This window comes from Heterocephalus glaber, unplaced genomic scaffold (assembly GCF_053883595.1).
Source record: "Heterocephalus glaber isolate CG9 unplaced genomic scaffold, H.glaber_assembly_v1.0 deba00001097, whole genome shotgun sequence".
NCBI classification, from domain to species: domain Eukaryota; kingdom Metazoa; phylum Chordata; class Mammalia; order Rodentia; family Bathyergidae; genus Heterocephalus; species Heterocephalus glaber.
The window spans coordinates 3681465-3702748 of record NW_028258191.1 but is presented as its reverse complement, the minus strand read 5'-3'; the positions used below and the strand labels follow the sequence as shown (position 1 = coordinate 3702748).

At 37.4% G+C, this 21284-nt stretch overlaps 1 protein-coding gene across 11 annotated transcripts in view; it reads left to right on the top strand.

Moving 5' to 3' along the window:
• Positions 1–19687, top strand: part of Lypd6b (LY6/PLAUR domain containing 6B) — a 237976-nt gene extending 218289 nt beyond the window's left edge. For all 11 annotated transcript variants that reach the window (XM_004869994.3, XM_087210064.1, XM_087210063.1 and 8 more), the window contains 4 exons: positions 9599–9750; positions 12503–12601; positions 16853–16983; positions 18471–19687. In XM_004869994.3, the coding sequence (XP_004870051.1) occupies positions 9599–9750; positions 12503–12601; positions 16853–16983; positions 18471–18635 (547 nt within the window). In that variant the 3' untranslated portion in view covers positions 18636–19687. The remainder of the gene's footprint in view (positions 1–9598; positions 9751–12502; positions 12602–16852; positions 16984–18470) is intronic.
• The last annotated feature ends 1597 nt before the right edge of the window (positions 19688–21284 follow it).

Genomic DNA, 21284 nt, shown 5'->3' with positions numbered 1-21284 from the left:
TATATGCAGGCTGCAGATTTTTTTTCCCTTTGGACTGCTTTTATAAGCTTGTTGGCTCCCAGAGAGTTCTTTGAATAATCTGTTCTGAGTTTTGTGACTATGCAAAAGTCAGCACAATATTCTTTTGCCATAGCACACAGTTTATTGTTGGTTTTAAATGCCCTTCTGTTTCAAAATGATATCTGCAAACATGTTCTTTACTTGTGTAATATGTTTTTGAATGGGGAATCAAGAATAAAATTGAGCTAGTGGGGGTTGTACAAACAACGATCAGTGACCTAACACCCTAGGACAAAAGAAGGAAGAAAGGACAAATGCATAGTAACAGTTGTGCTCCTGAAGATATCTCAATTGAAAAATAACTGTGTGGTTTCTAAAAACAGCCAAAATGATTGGTAATTCAGTCTCTGTTCACCAGAGTTCTAGTACGTCTTTACAATCTGGCTTAAGCTAGCACTTAAACAATTAATTCATTCAATAAAATAACTGTATACATGCATATATGTAGATATACATGCATGTATACATACATACTCATATGTACTTAGATGAATTTATCACCCATGATTTCTGCTTTGGTACATTCTGTCAGAATATATACAGAAAGATTAAAATGAAAAACACATCTGTTTGAGCGTTTTATTTTTATGGTCATTTTTCTATGCCAGCAGAGACAAAAGAAAGTAAAAAATGCTAGCGACCACCTTACACATGGAGGGGCTCAGAATGCTAAATTTTCTCACTGTAGTTCTGAATATCATGAATTAGAGAGTGCATCCTTGGCACCATGCACTCCTCCACTCAGGAAATGTGGAATAATGGATCTTTTGCCAGCTGTTAGATATTTCAGCTTTGAATTCTTTTATGAGAGCTTTGATTGGTTATTATAAGAAATGAATTCAGGGCCGGGGATTTAGTTCAGTCGTTCCACTGCCTGCTTCGAAAGTACAAGGACCCAAATTCGATCCCCAGTACTGAAAAAAAAAAAAAAAGAAATGAATTCAGTAAAGCAAGCAAGGATATGGGACATAAAAGCCGTGTCTTCTGTGTCCAACCTATGTTGTCGACTGGTTGATATGCATGCAGTGCTGCCAGAGGAGTTGTTCATTAGTCACACCAAACACCTGTATGTGTGGAGTTCTCCTGAACTACTTCTGTCTCCTTGAGTCTTTCTCTCTAGTTCAAAAGCAACCCTTTTCCACGGAGAAGGTAAAACTCTTTCATTTACCTCCGTGATAGCAGAAGTATCTATATAGAATTACCTTTCAGTGCTGGCCCTTGGCTTTTTTAAAGAAATGACCAAATGATGGATGCATCTGGAGCACTTCAAAACAAATTTCAGGAATGATGCATGAGTCATTTGGTGCCCTCTGTATGATAACTCATAGGAGTGATTGATTTGAGGATAATCAGGAAAAGTTTCTCTTTCTGACAGAAGGAGAATTAATGCATTCCACTGTGTCCTCTTTGGCTTCTAGGAAGTACAGAGCAAGGGCTAACACACAGCAGAGAGCAACCGTTCATGGAAGGGCGTTAGAATCTTCACTGTTCTCTCATCTGAAATAGGTTTTACTCAGTATCCTAAGAGCCTTATGCTTAAGTAACTTGTTCTGGGCCTCATAAGAGACATTCATGGACATAAATGGGTAAAAATAATTCATTTATGTGAAGGAAATTCAAATTTAAATAACACATTTTTATGTTTCTGCTATAGTTTGGATCCTAAATGTTCTCAAATGTGCCCATTTGTTAAAGGGTTGGTCCACAGGGTGGTGCTATTGGGAGGTGGAGCCTAGTGGGAAGGTTTTAGGTCATTGAGGGGATGCTCTCAAGTGGGATAGTGGGACCCAGTTTCCTCATTCTTCCTCTATTTGGTTCCTGCCATGAGGTGAACAGTTTTCAGTTTTACTCTTTCACATACTCCAGCCACGATGTGTGGACTGGCCACAAGCCCAAAGCAACAGAGTCAATCAGTCATGAACTGAAACCTTCAAAACCAAGAGCCAGCTGGGGATTTAGCTCAGTGGTTCTGCTGCCTGCCTTGCGAGTGCAAGGTCATGAGTTCAATCCCCGGTACCAAAAACAAAAACCAAAAACAAACCAAAGAGCCAAAAGAAAACTTTTCTCTATAGCAGTTGGTTAGCACAGGTTTTATAGTTTCGGAAAGCTGACTAGCACAGATGCCTAATATTTCCCCAAATAATTCATTCCAACATAACAAACCATTCTTAAATCTTTTAAAAGGGAATTCAGTTTCTAATTTCTCAAGTTCCCAGCTTTACCTCCAATCCATGTGGTTCTTACCTTGTTCCTCTGGTGCCACAAAAGCTTTATCAAAATAGATGAAAAATCATGTCTTTGACAAAAATATAGCTGAAAAGCTATTACTTTGGAATATCTTTTTGTTAAAAAAATTGAATCTTATTTTAAAAGATGTCTTTAAAATGGATTATGTTTTTTTTCACCCAAATTACATACTTATCAGCCCTGTATTAATTTATGATTACGTTCAAAACTGACTTTCATAATAAAATTATTTTAATATCAGTGCTGTTTTCCACAGTATCTTTGATCAGGTTGTATGCAATGGAAAAAAAACCTTATATCCTTGATATTGCAAAATGTTCAGTTCTATGTTTAGATATGAGGTTCTTCTTTCTTTGAGGTTTTGATCCTGTGCTTAATGAGATATTTTTGTTTGTATTCTTTAACTAGTGCAATAGGAACCTGAAATGTTACAGAAATACTGCATTACATATATGACTTCAAGGCATAACTGCAATTCTTCATTAATCTCCTTCCATAAAAATAATAAACTATTAAAAATGAAGAGATGTTAGTGATCATTTATTTCAACTTCCTACATGGTTGCAAGAAGGAGAATTTCTGAATCTCGTAAGAAATTAATTCACAGAACTCAACATCATTTACCAGATTTGTTCCAGTTAATATGGAATAGATTTGGACAGTTATAATCTTTGATCTGATCTCTAGTTTCTGCTAATTGTGTCTAAAGAAGGGGGAGAGAGGGAAAAGAGGGAAAATTAGGCACCTAAGATTTCTTAAATGCCATCTAAGTAAAAAGATGCAATCATCTTGGTCCCAGAATTTGTTCCATGATTCTGGTTGCAGCCAAATTGCAAGCATATATGTACTATAATGAATTTTGCAACCAGAATCATGGAAAGAAGTTCATGAATCAAGGTACCAGTGTATTGTCTTTTTGGTCCAATAATTTATGAGAGCTCAGAGAGTGGTCTTTCTTATTCACTGTTGCACATTAAGTGTTCAGGAAAATACTTGGTGCAAATGTGTGAGTTATAATCATGCCACTTTCAAGATTTAGACAACCTGAAATCTTTCATGTACCACAAATAAAGAGTGAGCCCATCAGAGAAGGTAGAAACAGAAGCCCTGGGAACTGATGGTCAATAGCCAAAGGAGGTTAGGATCTGAACTCTCAATTCCCTGACAATGAATGGAGCTAAGTCTGGTCTCAACATACATCCCACAAATACTCTTCCTAAATTTAATAGGAACCCTACTCAGCTATTTGCCAGTCTGACTTAATAGCCAGAAGTAAGGAGCACAACACTTGTGGATGATGTAGTTTTCTGGAAATTTTCCTCTTTGAGGAGGGATATTTTCTTCTATTCTGTTCTATTCTTTCTCAGTAAGTTTCAGCACTTGCTTTGATTTCCACTTTGCCTTCTGTTCTTTTTACAAGGGATGCCAGGCCCATTAAGGATTGTCGTTAAAGTGTCTTACTGCAAGATAAGTGGTACTTGCAGGAAGGTGTGAACGTGAGTGTTGATAGGCATGTTGCACTTAGTACAGCCTTTGCCTTAAATGATCTATTTCATTTGTTTCACTGGCAGTTGAAGTTGGTTTTGTCCTTGCTGATTCATTTCTAGGTATTGTGTAAGAAATGCCAGTATTTACCACCTTGGTTTGAACTCTTTAAATGTCTTAGTCCATCATCTCTTTGTCAGCTTTGGGCACTGCTAACTTTTTACTGCCCACAACTTCTGTCTTATTCACTAAGAAAGGTGCTGTATGTAGGGCATAGCTAATCATGTTGATTCTATTCCACAAAGTACTAAGTATCTACTATGCACCAACCATGAGTCTGGGGAATATTTTAAAAAATACTGTTGGTCATTTTCTTACCTCAAAATATTTTATAATGCCAAAGATATGATGCTTCTTGAGGCCACTGTCAACTTTCCACATTTTCCTTGGAAGTGTGAAATGCCACTGTAGGCTGAGATGATTATGAGGGCTCAGGCCTAAGAAGTTGTCGTGATTCTGAATCAAACGCCATGAATCATATCCTTTATTCTGCACCTTAGTCTCAGGTGGTGTTTCCTCATTGATACATCTGGCTACCTGCCATTCTCTCAAATGCCTGAGAGTTGCCATCCCTGCCATATCCTTCCAAATAAGCCTGGAAGAGATCTCTTTCATCTCCTGGCAAAGAAGCACTCTGCATCCTTGAACAGGAGTTAAAACATTTTCCAAAGACAGAATTCATAAGATTCATAAAACACAGGGAAATCCAGCACAGTAGGTAAGTCCTACTGGGCAAGATGGATGAAGGTAATAAGCTCTGTTTGGTAAAGAGTATTTTGAGCTACTGTTGAGTTTGAAGAGTGTGGACATACCTAACATATTGTATATGTGGAACTTTTTCTCTTAGAGTCAAAATATGAAATCATTGCAGTCACAGAAGCTGAATCATTACAGCCGTAATCTGAATCTGCAGGCAGCCGTTCTTAACCATCACATGGGTCTCTTAGACTCCGTAGAGATACTTCACCCAGAGGGAAATTCATCTAGATATACATTTTTTCAAATTACCTAAGGAATCTCACAGCTAACCCCTGCCCCCACATGAAGAACTAACACTTCTCAGTATCATGCTTTGAGATAATAACCTGAATGGTTTAGTTTCTCTTGTGTTAAATATTTTTTTTCCTCCTCTGGAGCAATATCTAAGCTCTGCTCTAACCTTGTTCTGCCACAAAGCCTGTAGTGAGAGCCTACTCAGCAAAGTCTCAGCAGACAATTTTTAGTTCAGAGTCTCCAAGAAATGATTCCACACGTAAAACAATTCTCAGATACTACATTTAGTCATTTATTTTTTCATTATTCTAGTATCTTTGGGTTGTTAAAAATAAAAGTCATGTTAATGCAAACCTGTACATGAAGAATAGATATAGATAGATAGAGGTACTCAAGGAGAAGCAGTGTATGGCAATAGATTATCAAGCCTGCTCTGGAAATATAAGACACATTTATTTGACAGATAAAACCTTTGCAGTTTTAGAGAATTTTGATAGAATAAGGCTTTGCTATTTCAGTTTGAAATGGAAATGAAAATACATTTTGTCTATATGAAAGTAACTCTCTTTTGTTTTACTTTGCACTGGATTCCAAGTGCAGTAGGCCAGGATGTACCACGTGGAACTGTTTGGATTCAGTGTGCTGGAACTTTTACAGATGCTGTCTCTGAACCTCAGTTTCCTCAGTTGCACAATGGTAGCAATGATCAAGTCCCTGTGTTGCTGTTTTGAAGGACAGAGAAACTAAAAACCAAATCTAATCCTTGGACTTATTGTTCATTCAGTTGTTTTTAAGTTGTCTGTCATTTATTCATTCAGAGGAAACTTTAGTGTATCTGAATTCCATCTTCCTCTATATTCATCATCATTTGTATTTTTTTATTTCAGGAGCTAGAAATGAGGCTAAGAATTTGAGACTGATTACTCTATAGAGAAAAGGCATTCTTGGTATTTTTCAAAATTAGACAACCCAGAAGTGAACAATTTCTTGATTTTTCTGAATCCAAAATCTTTGCAGTAAATGCCTGTTTGATTTGGCCCCCTTGACTTCATGCCTTTGTCCCTGCCCTGCTTTCTACATGTTCCAGTCACACTGACTGCTTTTTGTGTTTCCCCAGTGGGGCAGGCTTCTTTTCCATCTTAGAATCTGGGCTGCTGTCCTTTTGATTCTTTGCTTGGGTAATTCCATCTCATCATTTAATCTGCCTGTTCAAATGCCGCCTACTTAGAGAGATGTATGGAGCTACCAGCTCTTCCTAGTCACAGACATCTCACCTTATTGTATCGCCTTCCTGGACTTTATGACTATCTGAAGTTATGTTTTTCACGTGTGTATTGCCTATCTTATCCCTCTAAAATGCAATTTGCTTGAGAAAAAAATGCCTTGTTGGGAAGTCAGTAACAACAATCCCATATTGGATGTCAATAATGGCATGTTGAATGAATGAATGGGCTTTTGTTTCACAATGAAATTACAGGAGGAAAACTGGAGATTTTGACTTGCGATTCCAAACTAGGGTTTTGTTTATAATAGTTAATATTACATAAGAATTAGCAAAATTTGAGGCACATAGCTAATTAAATATTTCAACTTTTATATTATTTAATTCTTAGAACTCTACAAAGTAGGTATTATTATTACTTCTAATTTACAGATGCACAAATTTTAGTCCATGGAGGTTAAAGTGGACCAGGCTTCAAAAATAAGAGGTTTGGAAGCAAGTGGTTGAGTCAATGATCTTTACACCTAAATAGAAAATTTTCAATAAATATAGTTTTAGCCATGTGCTCAGCACTGAGCTGGGCTCTTCCTATGCCTTATGTCATTTGGTCTTGTCTTCAAAACTATGAGGTAAGCACTGCTCTTGTACTTCTGCAAATGGGGAGGGCAAGGCTTGGGAAGCTTCAGCAGCTTGTCTACAGTCCCATAACTGCTTAGAGATGGAAAACAAATATGTGGACAAACGGGACTCTAAAATCCATAATCTTGTATGTCCTCTCCGTATTACAGGAACACTTGTGTATTTCTATGTTAGCACAGTCATACTGAGGTTTGTTTGTGAAAGAGGGATTAGTCTTCCTTTTCAAAGTGTCTCCCCTGGTGTAAAGAAGGTCTATCCAATGACCTTCCCTCTTAGGACTGCTTTCCTTGTGTCCCATAGGCTCCCGTATGCCATGCAGGCATTGTCATTTCCTTCTGGAAATTGTTTAATTTTCTTACTCAATTTCTTCTGTGACCCACTGGGTATTCAGAAGTGTGTTATTGAGTTTCCAGGTGTTTCTAAACTTTCTGTTTTTTTAAGTGCTTGATTTCTATTTTCATTGCACAGTGGTCTGATAGTAAACTTGGGGTGATTTTGATTCTTTTATATTTATTTAAGTAAGGTTTGTGGACCAAAGTGTGATCTATTTTGGAGAAAGTTTCATATGCTACAGAGAAAAATATATATACTCTGTTGTAGTGGAGTGGAATACTCTGTAGATATCCAAGACATTTATAGGAAAATGGATACATTTGGAAAATATATTGTTAAGTGAAATAAATCAGACACATAAGCTTAAATTCCATATGGTATCTCTCATTTGAATAATTCCAAGTGCAAATAAAGAGCAAAATAAAGGATTGCTAGAAGGAAACAGGGAGATAGATTTTTTTTTTTTTTTGCAAATGGGAAGGGGCCCAGGAGAATGAGGGTGAGGAGAGGGAATCAGGGGAAAGGAAAGTAAAAAGATTTAAGATGCCATTTACATATAACAAATACCCACAATGAATGTAAACATTACATGTCATAAACATGAACTAAAAATAATAACAGTATGAATAAAAATGGGGAAAGGAGATTTAGAAAAGGAAGGAGGGAGGTGGGCAGGAAGGTGAAGGGGATTAAAGCTGTGTTATGTACATGTACCTACTCCCTAAAATGAATGTAAAATTCGTGTGCTGCAAACATGTACTAATAAAATTAAATTAAACTGAAAAGAAAGTATATCCATTACTTAGCTACAGATTCCTAATGACTGTGGGACAGACCAACTTAGAGAAGGAAGGGGGAAGCAGAATGTGTAACAGTATAACCACCCTATAGTAAGGGATAATATAGTTGGCTAAATGTCTATTTCTTCAGAAAGAACGTAAGAATAAAATTTAGAAATACAATATTTGTGAAAGATTAATCTTGGTTTCTAAAATGAGCTAGAAAAAATGTCCATTGTAAAATATATCTAGGTCCAATTATGAAATGATCTAAAATGCAATGCTAAAGTTTAGCATTATTGTATTGATTTGAAATTTACTTACTAGGTTTTTTGTTTTCTCTTGTTTACACTGAGTATATCCATAGTGATTCAGTTCCATCATGGCAAAAGTTATCTGCCAGAATGATATGGTGTTGTGGCTATATTTTGCTTACTATTCAGTTGCATCTCCATAGGTTTGCATTATTGATCACATCTGTAAAACTAATGTATTCACACGCATTATTACCCTGGCTTCAAACAAAACATTTGTGTAAGGAATCATGTGTGTACATACAAAGATTAAACCTTTCCCTAAGCCATTGAGACCAGTTGGCTCAGCAAAAAGAAAATGAGTTCAGCCAACATTACTGACCTCCACTATTACAATATTTTCACAGAACTCTTGTTGTGAATGCTTTTATTTATACAATCTTATAGTGATCCTATCTGAGCCTGTATTTGATGTTCACAATTACTCAAATGTGTAGGCAGCCCAGATATTATTAATCCACTTTACAGATGAGAAAATTGAGGTTAATAGAGTTTAAAGAGCTTGGCCAGGGTCAGGCAGCTAATAAACAGCAGAGCCAATACCTGAACTGAAGTCTTTGGACTACAAGTTACATCTTTTTCTGCTGCCCACACCAACCCCTTCTCAAAGAGAACCAGTCCGTGGTGAGATTCCAGATTTTCTTACTACCAAGCTGGCTTCTGGAGGTTGGAGTTATAGGGCCTAAGATGTCATGTCCTTTACCCAGTGCTTATGCACGCATTGGGTTTCTGCTCTGCCTACTTAAAGACTGAAAATACTGAATAGTAATACTTGTGGACCAGGACTAACATTATATGTTTTTTAGCATCTCAGACTTTTATTCTGTTTCCTCTAGAACCTCCCAGCAACAGCTTCTTTCACCCAAAAGCAGGTGGAGATGGCATTTCACAGTGACTCCTATTTCTCTCTGTCTTTGTGCTCTGGGATCCAGAAAATATTTTATTTCCAAGACTCATTATCTTTTTAGTCATTGTCCTTCCCACTGCTCCTACTTTTATGGTTTCTTTCAGATAGTGAAACAGTTGGAAATTCTCAAACATAAGTGTTTATTCAGGGAAAGAGTGTGACCCATAGGTGGCCCAGTGACTTCAGCAGAGCACACCTGGAACATTGCTAATTTAAGGTATCAGGTATTCAGCACAGTCAGCCAGCAGCCTCAGGGACTGGTGGAGTGGGGTGCAGTCAGGACAGTATAGGCTGCTTGTGCTTCCTGGACCCAGAAGGGCATTAAGCATCCTGTTGAAACTGAGCTAGCTAGTGCTAGGGCCTGGCTAATGCAGAAGGCAGTAGTTACTTAGCTTTCATCAGATCAAAAAGAATGATGCTCATTTTATACCAGCCCAAAACAGCACATAGAGGGTTGAATAAAAATATGAATAACTGAGCTTTTCAGACAGAAACAAAACATATTTCCGTTGATGTGTAAAACAGAAATAAGCTGAACCAATCTATCTTTTCATTTTAGACATATGAGTTTGGCCTGTCCAGCCCATGAGATCACAATGCTACTACTCTGTCATGCTCTAGCTGTCGCTACCATCCAGCTCTTTATCTTCTCAGAGAACCAGGCATTTGCCAAGAACATCAACTTCTACAATGTGAGGCCTCCTCTTGACCGTAAGTAGTGGCTGGCATCCTGGTTCACTTCCGGGAGGTAACAGAGTGCCCATTTGATGCCCACTTTCCGTCTACCATAATGTGACCTTTTTCTGGAATATTTGGTTTACACCTAGAATAAAACAAAAAGGCTATCTCATTTCTGGGTAAGGGCATGGTGACAGAAATTTTCTATGCTTATTTAAAATGATTTGCCCTCCTGCTATAGTCTTAAAGGGCTTCTGGTTTAAAAAAAACTCGATTACTGACCTTAATCATACCTTAGCAGAGGAAAGTTGGTCTTTGTTGATCTCTTCATTGGAGAATATTGGCTGTAGGAAGTTTCAGCATAAATGATGTGCTCATTCTTTCAAATGGCCTTTAACAATTTTGAAAATAGTTTAGAATGTTTGATATTTGGAAGGGCATATGATCTAGATTTTTATTATAATCACTAATTAGCAAAGGTTACATAAAGTTCATCTTTTCCATTATTAGTTTAAAAATAGGCAAATATTGGTGTATATTATCTCTAAGATAATATGTTTTATATACATATGTGTACATCTCTATCTATCTATCTACCTATGTATATCTTAAGTGCTTCTTTCTCCTCAGACAAGAAAAACTTCTCTGATATACTTTGTTAGGGAGAGATTTTTATAAGTAATGATTTTATATATGTAAATGAACATAGTTGCCACACCTGGAAGAATATAAAAATTATGATGAAAGTCCTTATACTACTCCTAAGAGATATATGTCACTACTGCTCTTTGTGTTTTCTATATTTTTCAGGACACTCAATCATATTTATGTAGTGTGTGTGTATATATATATATATATATATATATACACACTACACATGTATACATATTTATATGTGTACTATATACACACGTTGAACTATTATTTATTATATATTCCTATGTTGTTAATGAATGTATAATAGCTGAAACTTATGATGGGTAGTTTTCATAGACCCTAAATTATCTACATATATCCAATTTTTGAAATCTAGTAGAATTTTTGTTGAGGAATATTCTTTTAAAAAAGAAAAATATAGTATGTATTCATTATAAAAAATTCTGAAGAAATAGGAAATGTATGGAAGGAAGTAAAATTTATTCATGATACTAATATTCAAAGGAGCTCTTTTTTAAATTTTGGAATATTCCAATGTTTTTTCTATGTATGTGTATTTAAATACATAATTTAGTGAGATCACACAAACAGTTTTATCTTAGTTTTTCACCATTTGTTCTATATTCTGAACATTTTTAATGTCTTTGAAAATATTTTAATACTTTTTACATTTTTTAAACAATTATATGGCTAGTCACCAGCTTATTTAATCATATTCCATACTTTATATCAGAAAGCAACGTAAGCAAGTTAAATATTAAATTCATTGAAATTTTTATTGAAAATCTTTGTAAATGTACTTTTACCTTTGATTTGCTATGATCCTTGAATAGATTTCCTGGAATTATAGTTACTAGATCAAAAAGTTGTACCAGTTTATATTTTAGCCATTTATTCATCAGAGTTGGCTACTGGTTATTTTTCTAACTGTTCAGATTTCAAAAGTAAAAGTGGATGTCATTTGTTTATTTACCTATATAATATGCTTTTATATATAAGCCAAACAAATATATTTGCAGCATTTAATTTCACATCCATACTCTGAACTTACTCTTTTGGTTTGCTTAATGCATTACCTGTTTAAAGCATACCCTCCCTGGCATTTGAAATACCCACTGCTTTTTAATTTTCATTCCAATTTCTGGTTATGTTACTGGAATGGTTTGAAGTTCACCTTGACCTTTGTCTGTTTTGTTCTCCAGAACTGAGCGACTCAAAAGTTACACACAGAGCCCTGTGCCCTGGTTATGCAGAAATGTCAAATAATTTTATTTTTATTCTCTTGTCTGTTAAAATATCAAGATACAAGACTCCTCAAAAGGCATAAAGACAAAAAGACCTAGTTGCTCCCAATCCACATTGTTACCAAGTCTCAGTTTTTCCTTTCCATAATGCTTTGGCCTGAATGTAAGGACTTAATAATTACTATCATCCTTATTATTTTTTTTTTTTTGGCACCGGGAATCAGTTGAATTTGGGGCCTTGTGCTTGCGAGGCAGGGGGCGGCACCACTGAGCTAAATCCCCATCCCACTATCATCCTTATTTTAAATATTACGTTCCCGATCAAAGACTAATGTTGACAACTGACATGTATGAACATACATTAAATGAGATGATTTGTTTAAGGTTAGGGTAGCTGTAATGAGAATGTATATAGATGGAAATTAGCAAGATTTGATGGGCTGAGGACCCTAGTAGGTATTGTTCTTGCCTCACTATACCTCTATGTCATGAAGCTCTCCATTGTTACAACTATAAATATTGTTGTATTTCAGAAGTTTAAAAAAATCACAGACTGATTAGTGAAAAAGAGAAAACTCTAGCTCAGGTTAATCTCTTCTTTAGTTCTTTTCAGCCCCCACTTATTCTCAAATTATAATTATAATAGAACAAAACCATAAATTTTTCAAAGTGACTCATGAAATCAATTTGTTCTCTATATTGGAATTTCATAGAACTACCTAAAGAAAAGGGAATCGAGAAAATGCCCAAGGGCCCAATGAGTGAATCCAGCTCCCTAAAAACAAAAGTTCTCCAATACATGTTACTAAATTTGTGCCATATTTAACGTTTGAAATGTTTGTCTTTTTTAACCTTACTATTTTGCTTCACATTTTTCTTTAAAGCCACACCATTTCCAAACAGCTTCAAGTGTTTTACCTGTGAAAATGCAGGGGATAACTATAACTGCAACCGATGGGCTGAAGACAAATGGTGTCCACAAAGTAAGTGTGCCACATTTGGATAACTCTTTCATGATCTCATGTTTTTTTTTCTTAAACTCTTTTATTGGTACATTTTAGGTATACATTTACATTTATCTTTGGGTACTTGTACCTTTACATGATGCATCTTGGGTCTTATTTTTTCCCCGTTTCCTGTCCTCCCTTCACCCCCTCCACCCTTCCCTATTTACAAAGACTTTGTTTCCATTTTTTCCTTTTCTTATAATTGTTCCTGTCTCTTCTTTCCTTTCCCCTACCCCTCCCACTTACCCTATCCCTTTGGACCTTTTCTTCCTATTTCCCACTATCGATTATTCATTTTAATCCTTATTTGCACTTTCAGTTTCTCACACTAGAGAAACTATTCGGTATTTGCACATGTGTGTCCTATTTATTTCACTTACAAGTATGACCTCAAAATGCATCCATTTAGCTATAAATGTCTCTAGTTTCTCATTCTTTATGGCTGAATAGTACTCCATCTTATTAAAAGAAACACATCTTCTTTATCCAGTTTCCAGCTGATGGGCAGTTGGGCTGTTTCCAGGCTTTCACTATTATAAACTGTGCCACTATAAACAGGGGTGAACATGTATCCCTGGGGTATGATTCTTTTAATTCTTTTGGGAAGATACCCAGCAGGGGAATAGCTGGGTCAAATGGGACTTCCAGTCCTAGTTCTTTGAGGTATCTCCATATTGATTTCCACAGTGGTTGCACCAGTCTGCACCCCCACCAACAATAGAGAAGGGTTCCTTTACCTCCACGCCCCCTCCAACATTTGTTATTGGTTGATTTCTTGATAGCAGCCATTCCTTCTGGAGTGAGGTGGAATCTCAGTGTTGTTTTCATCTGTATCTCTTGAATGACCAGTGATGTTGAACATTTTTTCATATTTTTTTTTGCTGCTTTTACTTCTTTGTCTGAGAAATGTCTGTTCATTTCAGATGCCCATTTTTGAATTGGGTCATTGAATTTGGGGTGTCTGATTTTTTAAGTTTTTTATATATTCTAGATAGTAGTCCTTTGTCTGAGATACATCTGCTAAAATTTTTTTCCCACATTGCAGGTTGTCTCTTTGCTCTATTGGTTTCTCTTACAGTGCAGAAGCTTTTTAATAAGATGAGATCCCAGTTGTTGATTCTTTGTGCAGGTTCTCATGCTACTGAAGTTTTGTTCATAAAGTCTTTTCCTATGCCAATGTCATCAAGAGTTCCACCTAACTTATCATTGAGCAAGTTTAGTGTTTCTGTTTTAATATTTAGATCTTTAATCCACTTCGATTTTAGTTTAGTGCATGGTGGTAGATATGGGTCTAGTTTTAATCTTTGGCAGGTTGAAATCCATTTTTTCCATCACCATTTATTAAATAGGCTATCTTTCCTCCAATGTGGGTGGTTGGCTCCTTTGTCAAAGATGAAGTGGCTAAGTATGTCTGGAGTTGTTTCTGGATCTTCTAATCTATTCCACTGATCCTCAGGTCTGTTTCTTTGCCAGTACCATGCTGTTTTTATCACAGTAGATTTATAGTAGAGTTTCAAGTTGGGGATTGTGATACCCCCTGACATATCTCTGTTGCCTAGAATTGCTTTTGCTATTCTAGGCCTCTTCTGGTTCCAAATGAATTTTTGGACTGTTTTCTCTAGTTCTGTGAAATATATTTTTGGAATTTCAATCGACATTGCATTAAATCTATATAGCAGTTTTGGAAGTATGGCCATTTTCACTATACTGGTTCTTCCTACCCAGGAACAAGGGATATCTTTCCATTTTCTTGTATCCTCTTGGATCTCTTTTTTCAGAGTGCTGTAGTTTTCTGTGTAGAGGTCTTTTGCTTCCTTTGTTAGATTGATTCCTAGATATTTCATTTTTTTGGATGCTATTGTAAAAGGAATTATTTCCCTAATTTCTCTTTCAGTGAGTTTGCTATTTGTGTATAAGAAGGCTATTGGTTTTTGAGTGTTTACCTTGTATCCAGCTACCCTACTGAATCTGTCAATTAAATCTAGAAGTCTTTTGGCAGAGTTTTTTGGGTCTCCTATGTAGAGTATCATATGGTCAGCAAATGACAGTTTAACTTTTTCCTTTCCTATCTTTACTCCTTTTATTTCTTTCTCTTGCCTAATTGCTGATCTTACAGTCATTTAGGTCTCTTCTGACTGCCCTGAAGGAGAGATGCCTCATGTAACACACCGACAGGCGAATGATGTTCCTATAGGAGTCAGAAATTTCCTCTAAGGGCCTAGTCAGACGTTAGACTCTCCTGAGAGAACTTGAAAACTAGCACCATAGCCTCATCTAATTCTTATTCAAGTTCTAATCCTTCCAACCTGTTTAACTTTTCTTCACCAATGTATTTCCATTTTTCTTTGCTTTTTAAATTAACTCTTACTTTGTTTCCTACCCACTTCCTGCTCTGCATATGAGGTATGATTAAAAAAACACATTGAATTTGAAATTTTAAAAGATTATTACAGTAAAAGATACTCTTAACCCTCATCAAAATAGTTCTGGAAGTCTTCTTTTCTGAGTGTCTTTAAGAGGTATAATCAAAAATGTGATGAATGCTGCAGTAAGGAGAAAATGAAACCAATAGAAAGGTTCATTAAAAACATTACAGTGTATCCTCATCCACCTTATTCACCAAATCTGGCACCATGCAACTTCTTCCTCTCCCTCAAAGTCAAAATGACTATGAAAGTTAAAAGTTTTGAATCAATTCAACACATCAAGGTGGCATAACTAAAGACATTCATTAAAGAAGACTTCCAGAACTGCTTCAGGAAGTGGCAAGAATGATGATGTATATATAAGTGTATTCAAAGCAAGGGGGAGTGCCTTGAGGGGCAGATTAATGGCAATGTGTCTTTTACTGTAATAATTTTAAAAAATTAAGACATTAACTTCATATTTTGATTACATAATGTCATTAGGTCATATCTATATAGAGTTATCTTTATACCTTTAACCACACATATGTTATTACTTGAGGTTCTTCCAAGAAAGTGATTTCATTGAATATCCTAGGATATCCTGCTTTAGTTCTGTGTCTCTCTATAGCTATCTGAGGCCAAGGAAATGCTTTTTCCCTTATTGATCAATGACAACAGGAATGTCACTTAATGGGGGAAAACAAAGATGAGACTGAAGTTGGCTTATGAAACTACTATTGTTACAGTGAATCAGCCATGTTAGATTCTTTGAGCTCATTTTCTTTTTGATAAAATAATAATTGTAAGTGTGCTTGTACTTTGATAGGGTTATGGTAAGCTTTATATAATATTAAAAAGGAAACACATATTGGCTATGTACCATCAACCAGACACCCTTCTAACTCATGTTCACTCATTTAATCCTCACCATAAGCCTTAAGATAGCCTACACTAACATCCTCATTTACAGATAAAGAAATTGAGGCACAGTTTCTTGCTCATGGTCACATAGACAGAAAGGTCACATAGATAGGAGGTAGGATTCTAACCCAGGCACTTCCCCCCACACACACCAAAAAAAAAGCTAGATGAGGAAGGAAGATGATAGTGATCTGTGCTTGGAAATGTCTTTGAACTACCATTTGCTTCATGGCTTGTAAGAAAGAAATGTGTGATGATGCAGCAACAAGTACTCTAGCTCATTAACTTTTCACTCACAATTTTCATCTGATTTTAGAGTTCTCGAACATGTGCTTCAGAGGGACAGAAGGAGGCCAGACACATAAACTCTTGCATGTTCAATGAGAAGACCCACGACTTTGATGACAATTTTGCTCATTTTTTTTCCCTCTATTTAGTTGATGCCAAAGGATGGGTGCCTGGTTATCTTCATTTTCAATACATACACACACACATACACGCACGCATGCATGCACACTTCACAAACTGATATCTTCATAAAAATACCACCTCGACCAGTGATGGTGAACCTTTTAGTGACTAAGTGCCAAACTGCAACCAAAACTCACTTACTTATCTCAAAGTGCCAACACTGCAATCAAATCTGGATACTGAGGTGTTAGTTTAGAAAAAACAACTCTACATTAACATCTTTTGTCTTAAAAGGAAAACGCAATAACAAATGTGCCATAGGTTTGCCACCACTGACCTAGAAACTCCCAAGTCCTTTGTTATTGTATTTCTTATGTTGGAACCTAAGGTTCATCCTGAACTTTAGTGATTTCTCAGTGTGATGAATAAGAGGTCTGTTTTGCAGTGTGTAAATGAAGTTGCTTTTTTAAATTTTTTTTTTATCTAGACACACAGTATTGTTTGACTGTTCATCACTTCACCAGCCATGGAAGAAGTACCTCCATCACCAAAAAGTGTGCCTCCAAAAATGAATGTCATTTTGTTGGTTGCCACCACAGCCAAGATTCTGAACATACGGTAAAAATCATTGTGCATGTGCATGTGTAAAGTTACTATCTAAGATCATATGCTGGTGATGGTAAGTGATGCATCATGGAAGAAGTAGGAAGCATAAACAATGCTGGATATATTTGTACTTTAAGACACTGTTACAGGGCTGAAATAGAGACTAAGAGAAGTTGAAGACTTTTTATTCTTTGACAAGAAATGATGTTATTAAAATGAATGATAATTCCCAGATTCCAGAGTTAGACCCTAGGCCTCAGACTCTAGGTAAATGGTCTGAATCCAGCTCTGGTGGCCAATGGATAAACCATCCACTAGAGGATGATAAACACGACAGAGCCCAGCTCATGTACTTTGTTCCTGGCTAGAAATCACCAGGAACACTGCACAGGCAAACTAGAAGGTAGAAGGAGGGAAATAGTGTCACGTTTCACCAAGGAAACCTTGTCTCACCCACTCAGAGGAGGAAGTGAGTGTCTGACAGTCTCAGTTTAATACAACGAACTATATTTTGGATCAATTTATCTCTTTAATTTTCTTTGCCCTTCTAAATGAGTATTTTACTTTTTTATATGCCTGAAATCCTGAATGTTTCAGAATAAAATTAGTTGAAAGTATATTAATTTCATGAAGTTTTAGAAGGTGATTTAGCCTATAAGTATAGAAAATGGTCCTGACATCAGTGGTTGTTAGCTCTGGCTACAGAAGGGGAAACTGTGGAGCTATTATAAGGTGTGTGTGAGGAGAGGTAGGTAAGCATGCCAGACCAACTAAAACAACCTCAGGGTAGAGGTCCTGGGCAAAAGATCTTTTCAAACATTTCCTAAAGGTGAATCTGACGTGCAGCCAGCGTTGAGAAGCACTGATGGTAGATCCTTGGAGTTGATGCCAGTACATTGCTTAGACATCCTGGAAGCCTTTATGAATGGCTGGGCATTTCAGGTCAAGGACTGTTCCAGATATGCACTGGTACTATCCTAAGAGATCAGTTCCCTTGGGAACACTCTCTGAAAATATGATTTTAGGGACTCAGCCTTTTTTTTTCCTTTTTCTACCACTCAGCAGTTGTAATTAGCAAACAGTTGTGACAGTGATGATAGGAATGAGGTATGAACACAGCCAATAGAGAATCATTATTATTACCTAACAAGTAACACTGAGAAAGAAAATCAGTTTTGTTTCAGTGTTTTTATTCCACACCCATAGAAGATTTGGTGACTCAGTCAGCCTCATTCAGTTTCCCCTCCTCTTGTTTGCCTTGCGTATGCTTAAGTCTGATGTAGATAAAGCATGGTTGAGCAGGAAAGACTCTCAAGTGGTTTTATCCTCCAGATCCATTGCAGAGGAAGGGCCCTAAGGCTGGTGATATGTAGACTGGCTAATCAACTCAAATGGTCTGCTTCCAATGGAGATAAAGCAGTTTTTCGTCTGTTTTTCTGTGTTTTACCCTTTCCTTCTTCCTATCATTCACTCCTCCCTCTCCTCTTTCTTTTTAACAGGAATGCAGGTCTTGCTGTGAAGGAATGATCTGCAATGTGGAACTGCCCACCAACCACACAAATGCAGTCTTTGCTGTAATGCACGCTCAGAGGACATCTGGCAGCAGTGTTACCGCAACCTACCTGCCGGTATTTGCCTGGGTCTTCATGCTTCCACTGCTATGATGCCACCTTTTTTAGGAGAGGGAGAGACCAGCCCTCTAATGCACAAGGCAAAAACTGTGTGAACACTGGAGTGAAGATCAGTCTTGCACTTGGTGAAGATGGTACATTGGGCCCCAAAGCAGAAGGCAGTGATTTGCTTTGCTAAAATGCTCTTGCATGAGATCCTAGTACTGAGAAAGGGGGCTTGGTAGAGACTGAAAGGACTGAGTTCCATGCTCCCTAGTCAAAAGCGGGGGTTGCATCCTGTCAGTTCTGCAGGAAATATCCAGTCAGTATTTTTGACAAGCGACAATATCCTGGCTAGTCCTGGCCCAACCATGCCTTTAGCTGAGAGGACTTCTTGACCTCACTGACTCCTTCGGAGGCTACCCAGTCAGACCCTCTGGTTTCTGTGGTTAGCTCTGAGTGTCTGTGAAATCTCATCCACAGGTGAGAAAGCAGTATCTGCACTATGTTAGACAGCCTGAGATAATCAGCTTATAAAGAGAAAAGGTTTATTGTGGCTCGTGGTTGTGAAGGCCTCCGTTCCTGACCTACTGTTGCCTTTGAGCCTGTGGTGAGGCAGCACACAAGGCAGAGCATGTGGCAGAGCAGAAAACCACTCTCCTCATGATGTGACACGGAAGGAACAGAGAAGAGACAAGGCTGTCACAATGCCCTTCGAGAGTGGACCCGCAGTTCCCTAAAACCTCTCCCTGTGTCCCTTCTCCTGAAGGCGCCCAGTGGCACCCAGACTGGGGACCAAGCTTTTCACACATGAGCCCTTGGGGTACACTCGAGATCCAAGCTGAGGCACCCAGCAACAGTGTAGTCAGTGAGAACGGGAGCTGTTCAGGAAAACTGTTGGCCGAACTAAAATGAACTCCATTTACCACTTGTCAGGTGGGGGTGGGAAGGAGGAAGGCTTTTCACTTACACAATGTCAATGCATGCTGTGTGTTTCTTGGCTGCCAGAGGCCCACCAGGAGACGAACTTACCGATGTCACTGCATTTGAATTTCCATGTACCAGGGAGACATATGCTAGGTTAAAGAATAAAATTCTATGCCAAAGTGCTGGGTTGTGTTTCTTTTCTAGGAAAGAATTTTGGGGAAGTTAAATGTGAACTTAGTGAATTGAAGAGGTCAAGAAACCTTCCTGATCAAGGGGGAAAGACTTCATTGCAGGATGCACTCTCAGAAATAGGTTAAAGGGTTAAAGATTCTAGGTCAGAGGCAATAGCAAGCCATCCCTTCTCTTCCATCCAGTCACCTTCTTCCTGAACTTCAAGTCCATGAAGAGAACCTCGCTAAACACATGTTGGAATGTTTGCACTTCTTGTCTCCGTCTCTTTCTCCTTTATAACGCAATCTTAAAATTTCAAATGAATATCTTCTCTCTGTTTCTGGAATCCTAATTTCCTGCCTTCACACTTTGGGGTGACCTTTAAACACTGTGCTCTTGTATGGGTAGTGATGAGTTAATGGAATTTTTTTCTCCTACTGAACATGCACTGTTAGAATGTTGGCTGCTCTGTAGAAGCCATTGATGATGATATTCTGGTCACATGGGCTCATCTGTTACGTGGGTTGGAAAACTATGGGCCATAAGTCAAAACCATTCCACACTTACTTTTTGTTAATAAAGTTTTATTAGAGCACAGCAATATCTATTTACGTATGTGATGTCTGTGTCTACTTTCATACTACAATGGCAAGGTTGTGTAGATGCAGCCAAGACTATGCAGAATCTAACAGCCTTACTCTCTAGCCCTCTGCAGGAAAAGTTTGCTGACCCCTAACCTACAAGAAGATTCCTAAAGGAGAAAGCTGCTTTCTTTGCAGGTACTTTGAGGCTAATGATGGATACTGTGCCTGGAAAGTGATTTTCAAGACACTTCCCTTGTTTTGTCTTCTGTGTCAGTGAATTTTTCTTCTGTGTTTTGATTGGTGTTCCATTTATTCAGTTCTGACTCTGGGTAATCATACATTGATGTCAGATACTGGGCTATACAATATTAATCTCTTCTCATCCTTGATGAACTGGGAGCATCTCATCTTACTACTCTTTAGCTTCCCATAAAACAGGGAGTAAGTCAGACAAAATTATCTCCCTGTCTTTGGCCCAACCTTAGACTCATCTGGAAGCATCAGTTTTGAAGCCTGATGTAGATTTATCTCTCTTTTCACTCAGCACCTTGAAGCATTTGTGTTTCATAGTTTGTGCTTGTTTGAGATTAATTAAATATGGCTTTCGCTTGGAACATTTTAATAGCATCTTTGGTGTCTTTTCATTCCCTAGGGTTTCTTTTGATTGGGAAATTGACGAATTGCCTGGTAAAAAAACATTAACAGATTAAATTTTTTTCTGATTATGTTTCTGCTGTCTAGATTAATGAATCTCTCTCCCACTGTGTGTGTGTGTGTGTGTGTGTGTGTCCTGTGTCTGCATGTGTGATGTGTGTGTGATGTGTATGTTTGTGTATATTCTTTCCCAAGGAAAAATCTTAATTTTCTCTTCTTCATACATCATGTTAGGATGGGTTTCATTCACCTCTACTCCCTTAAGCATTTAAAATAGGAGTATGTTAAAAAATATAAAATAAAATAGGGGTATGTTGTGCAAAGGAGGGAATATACTGAGAAAAAAGAAAAACTCCTGCCAAAGGCA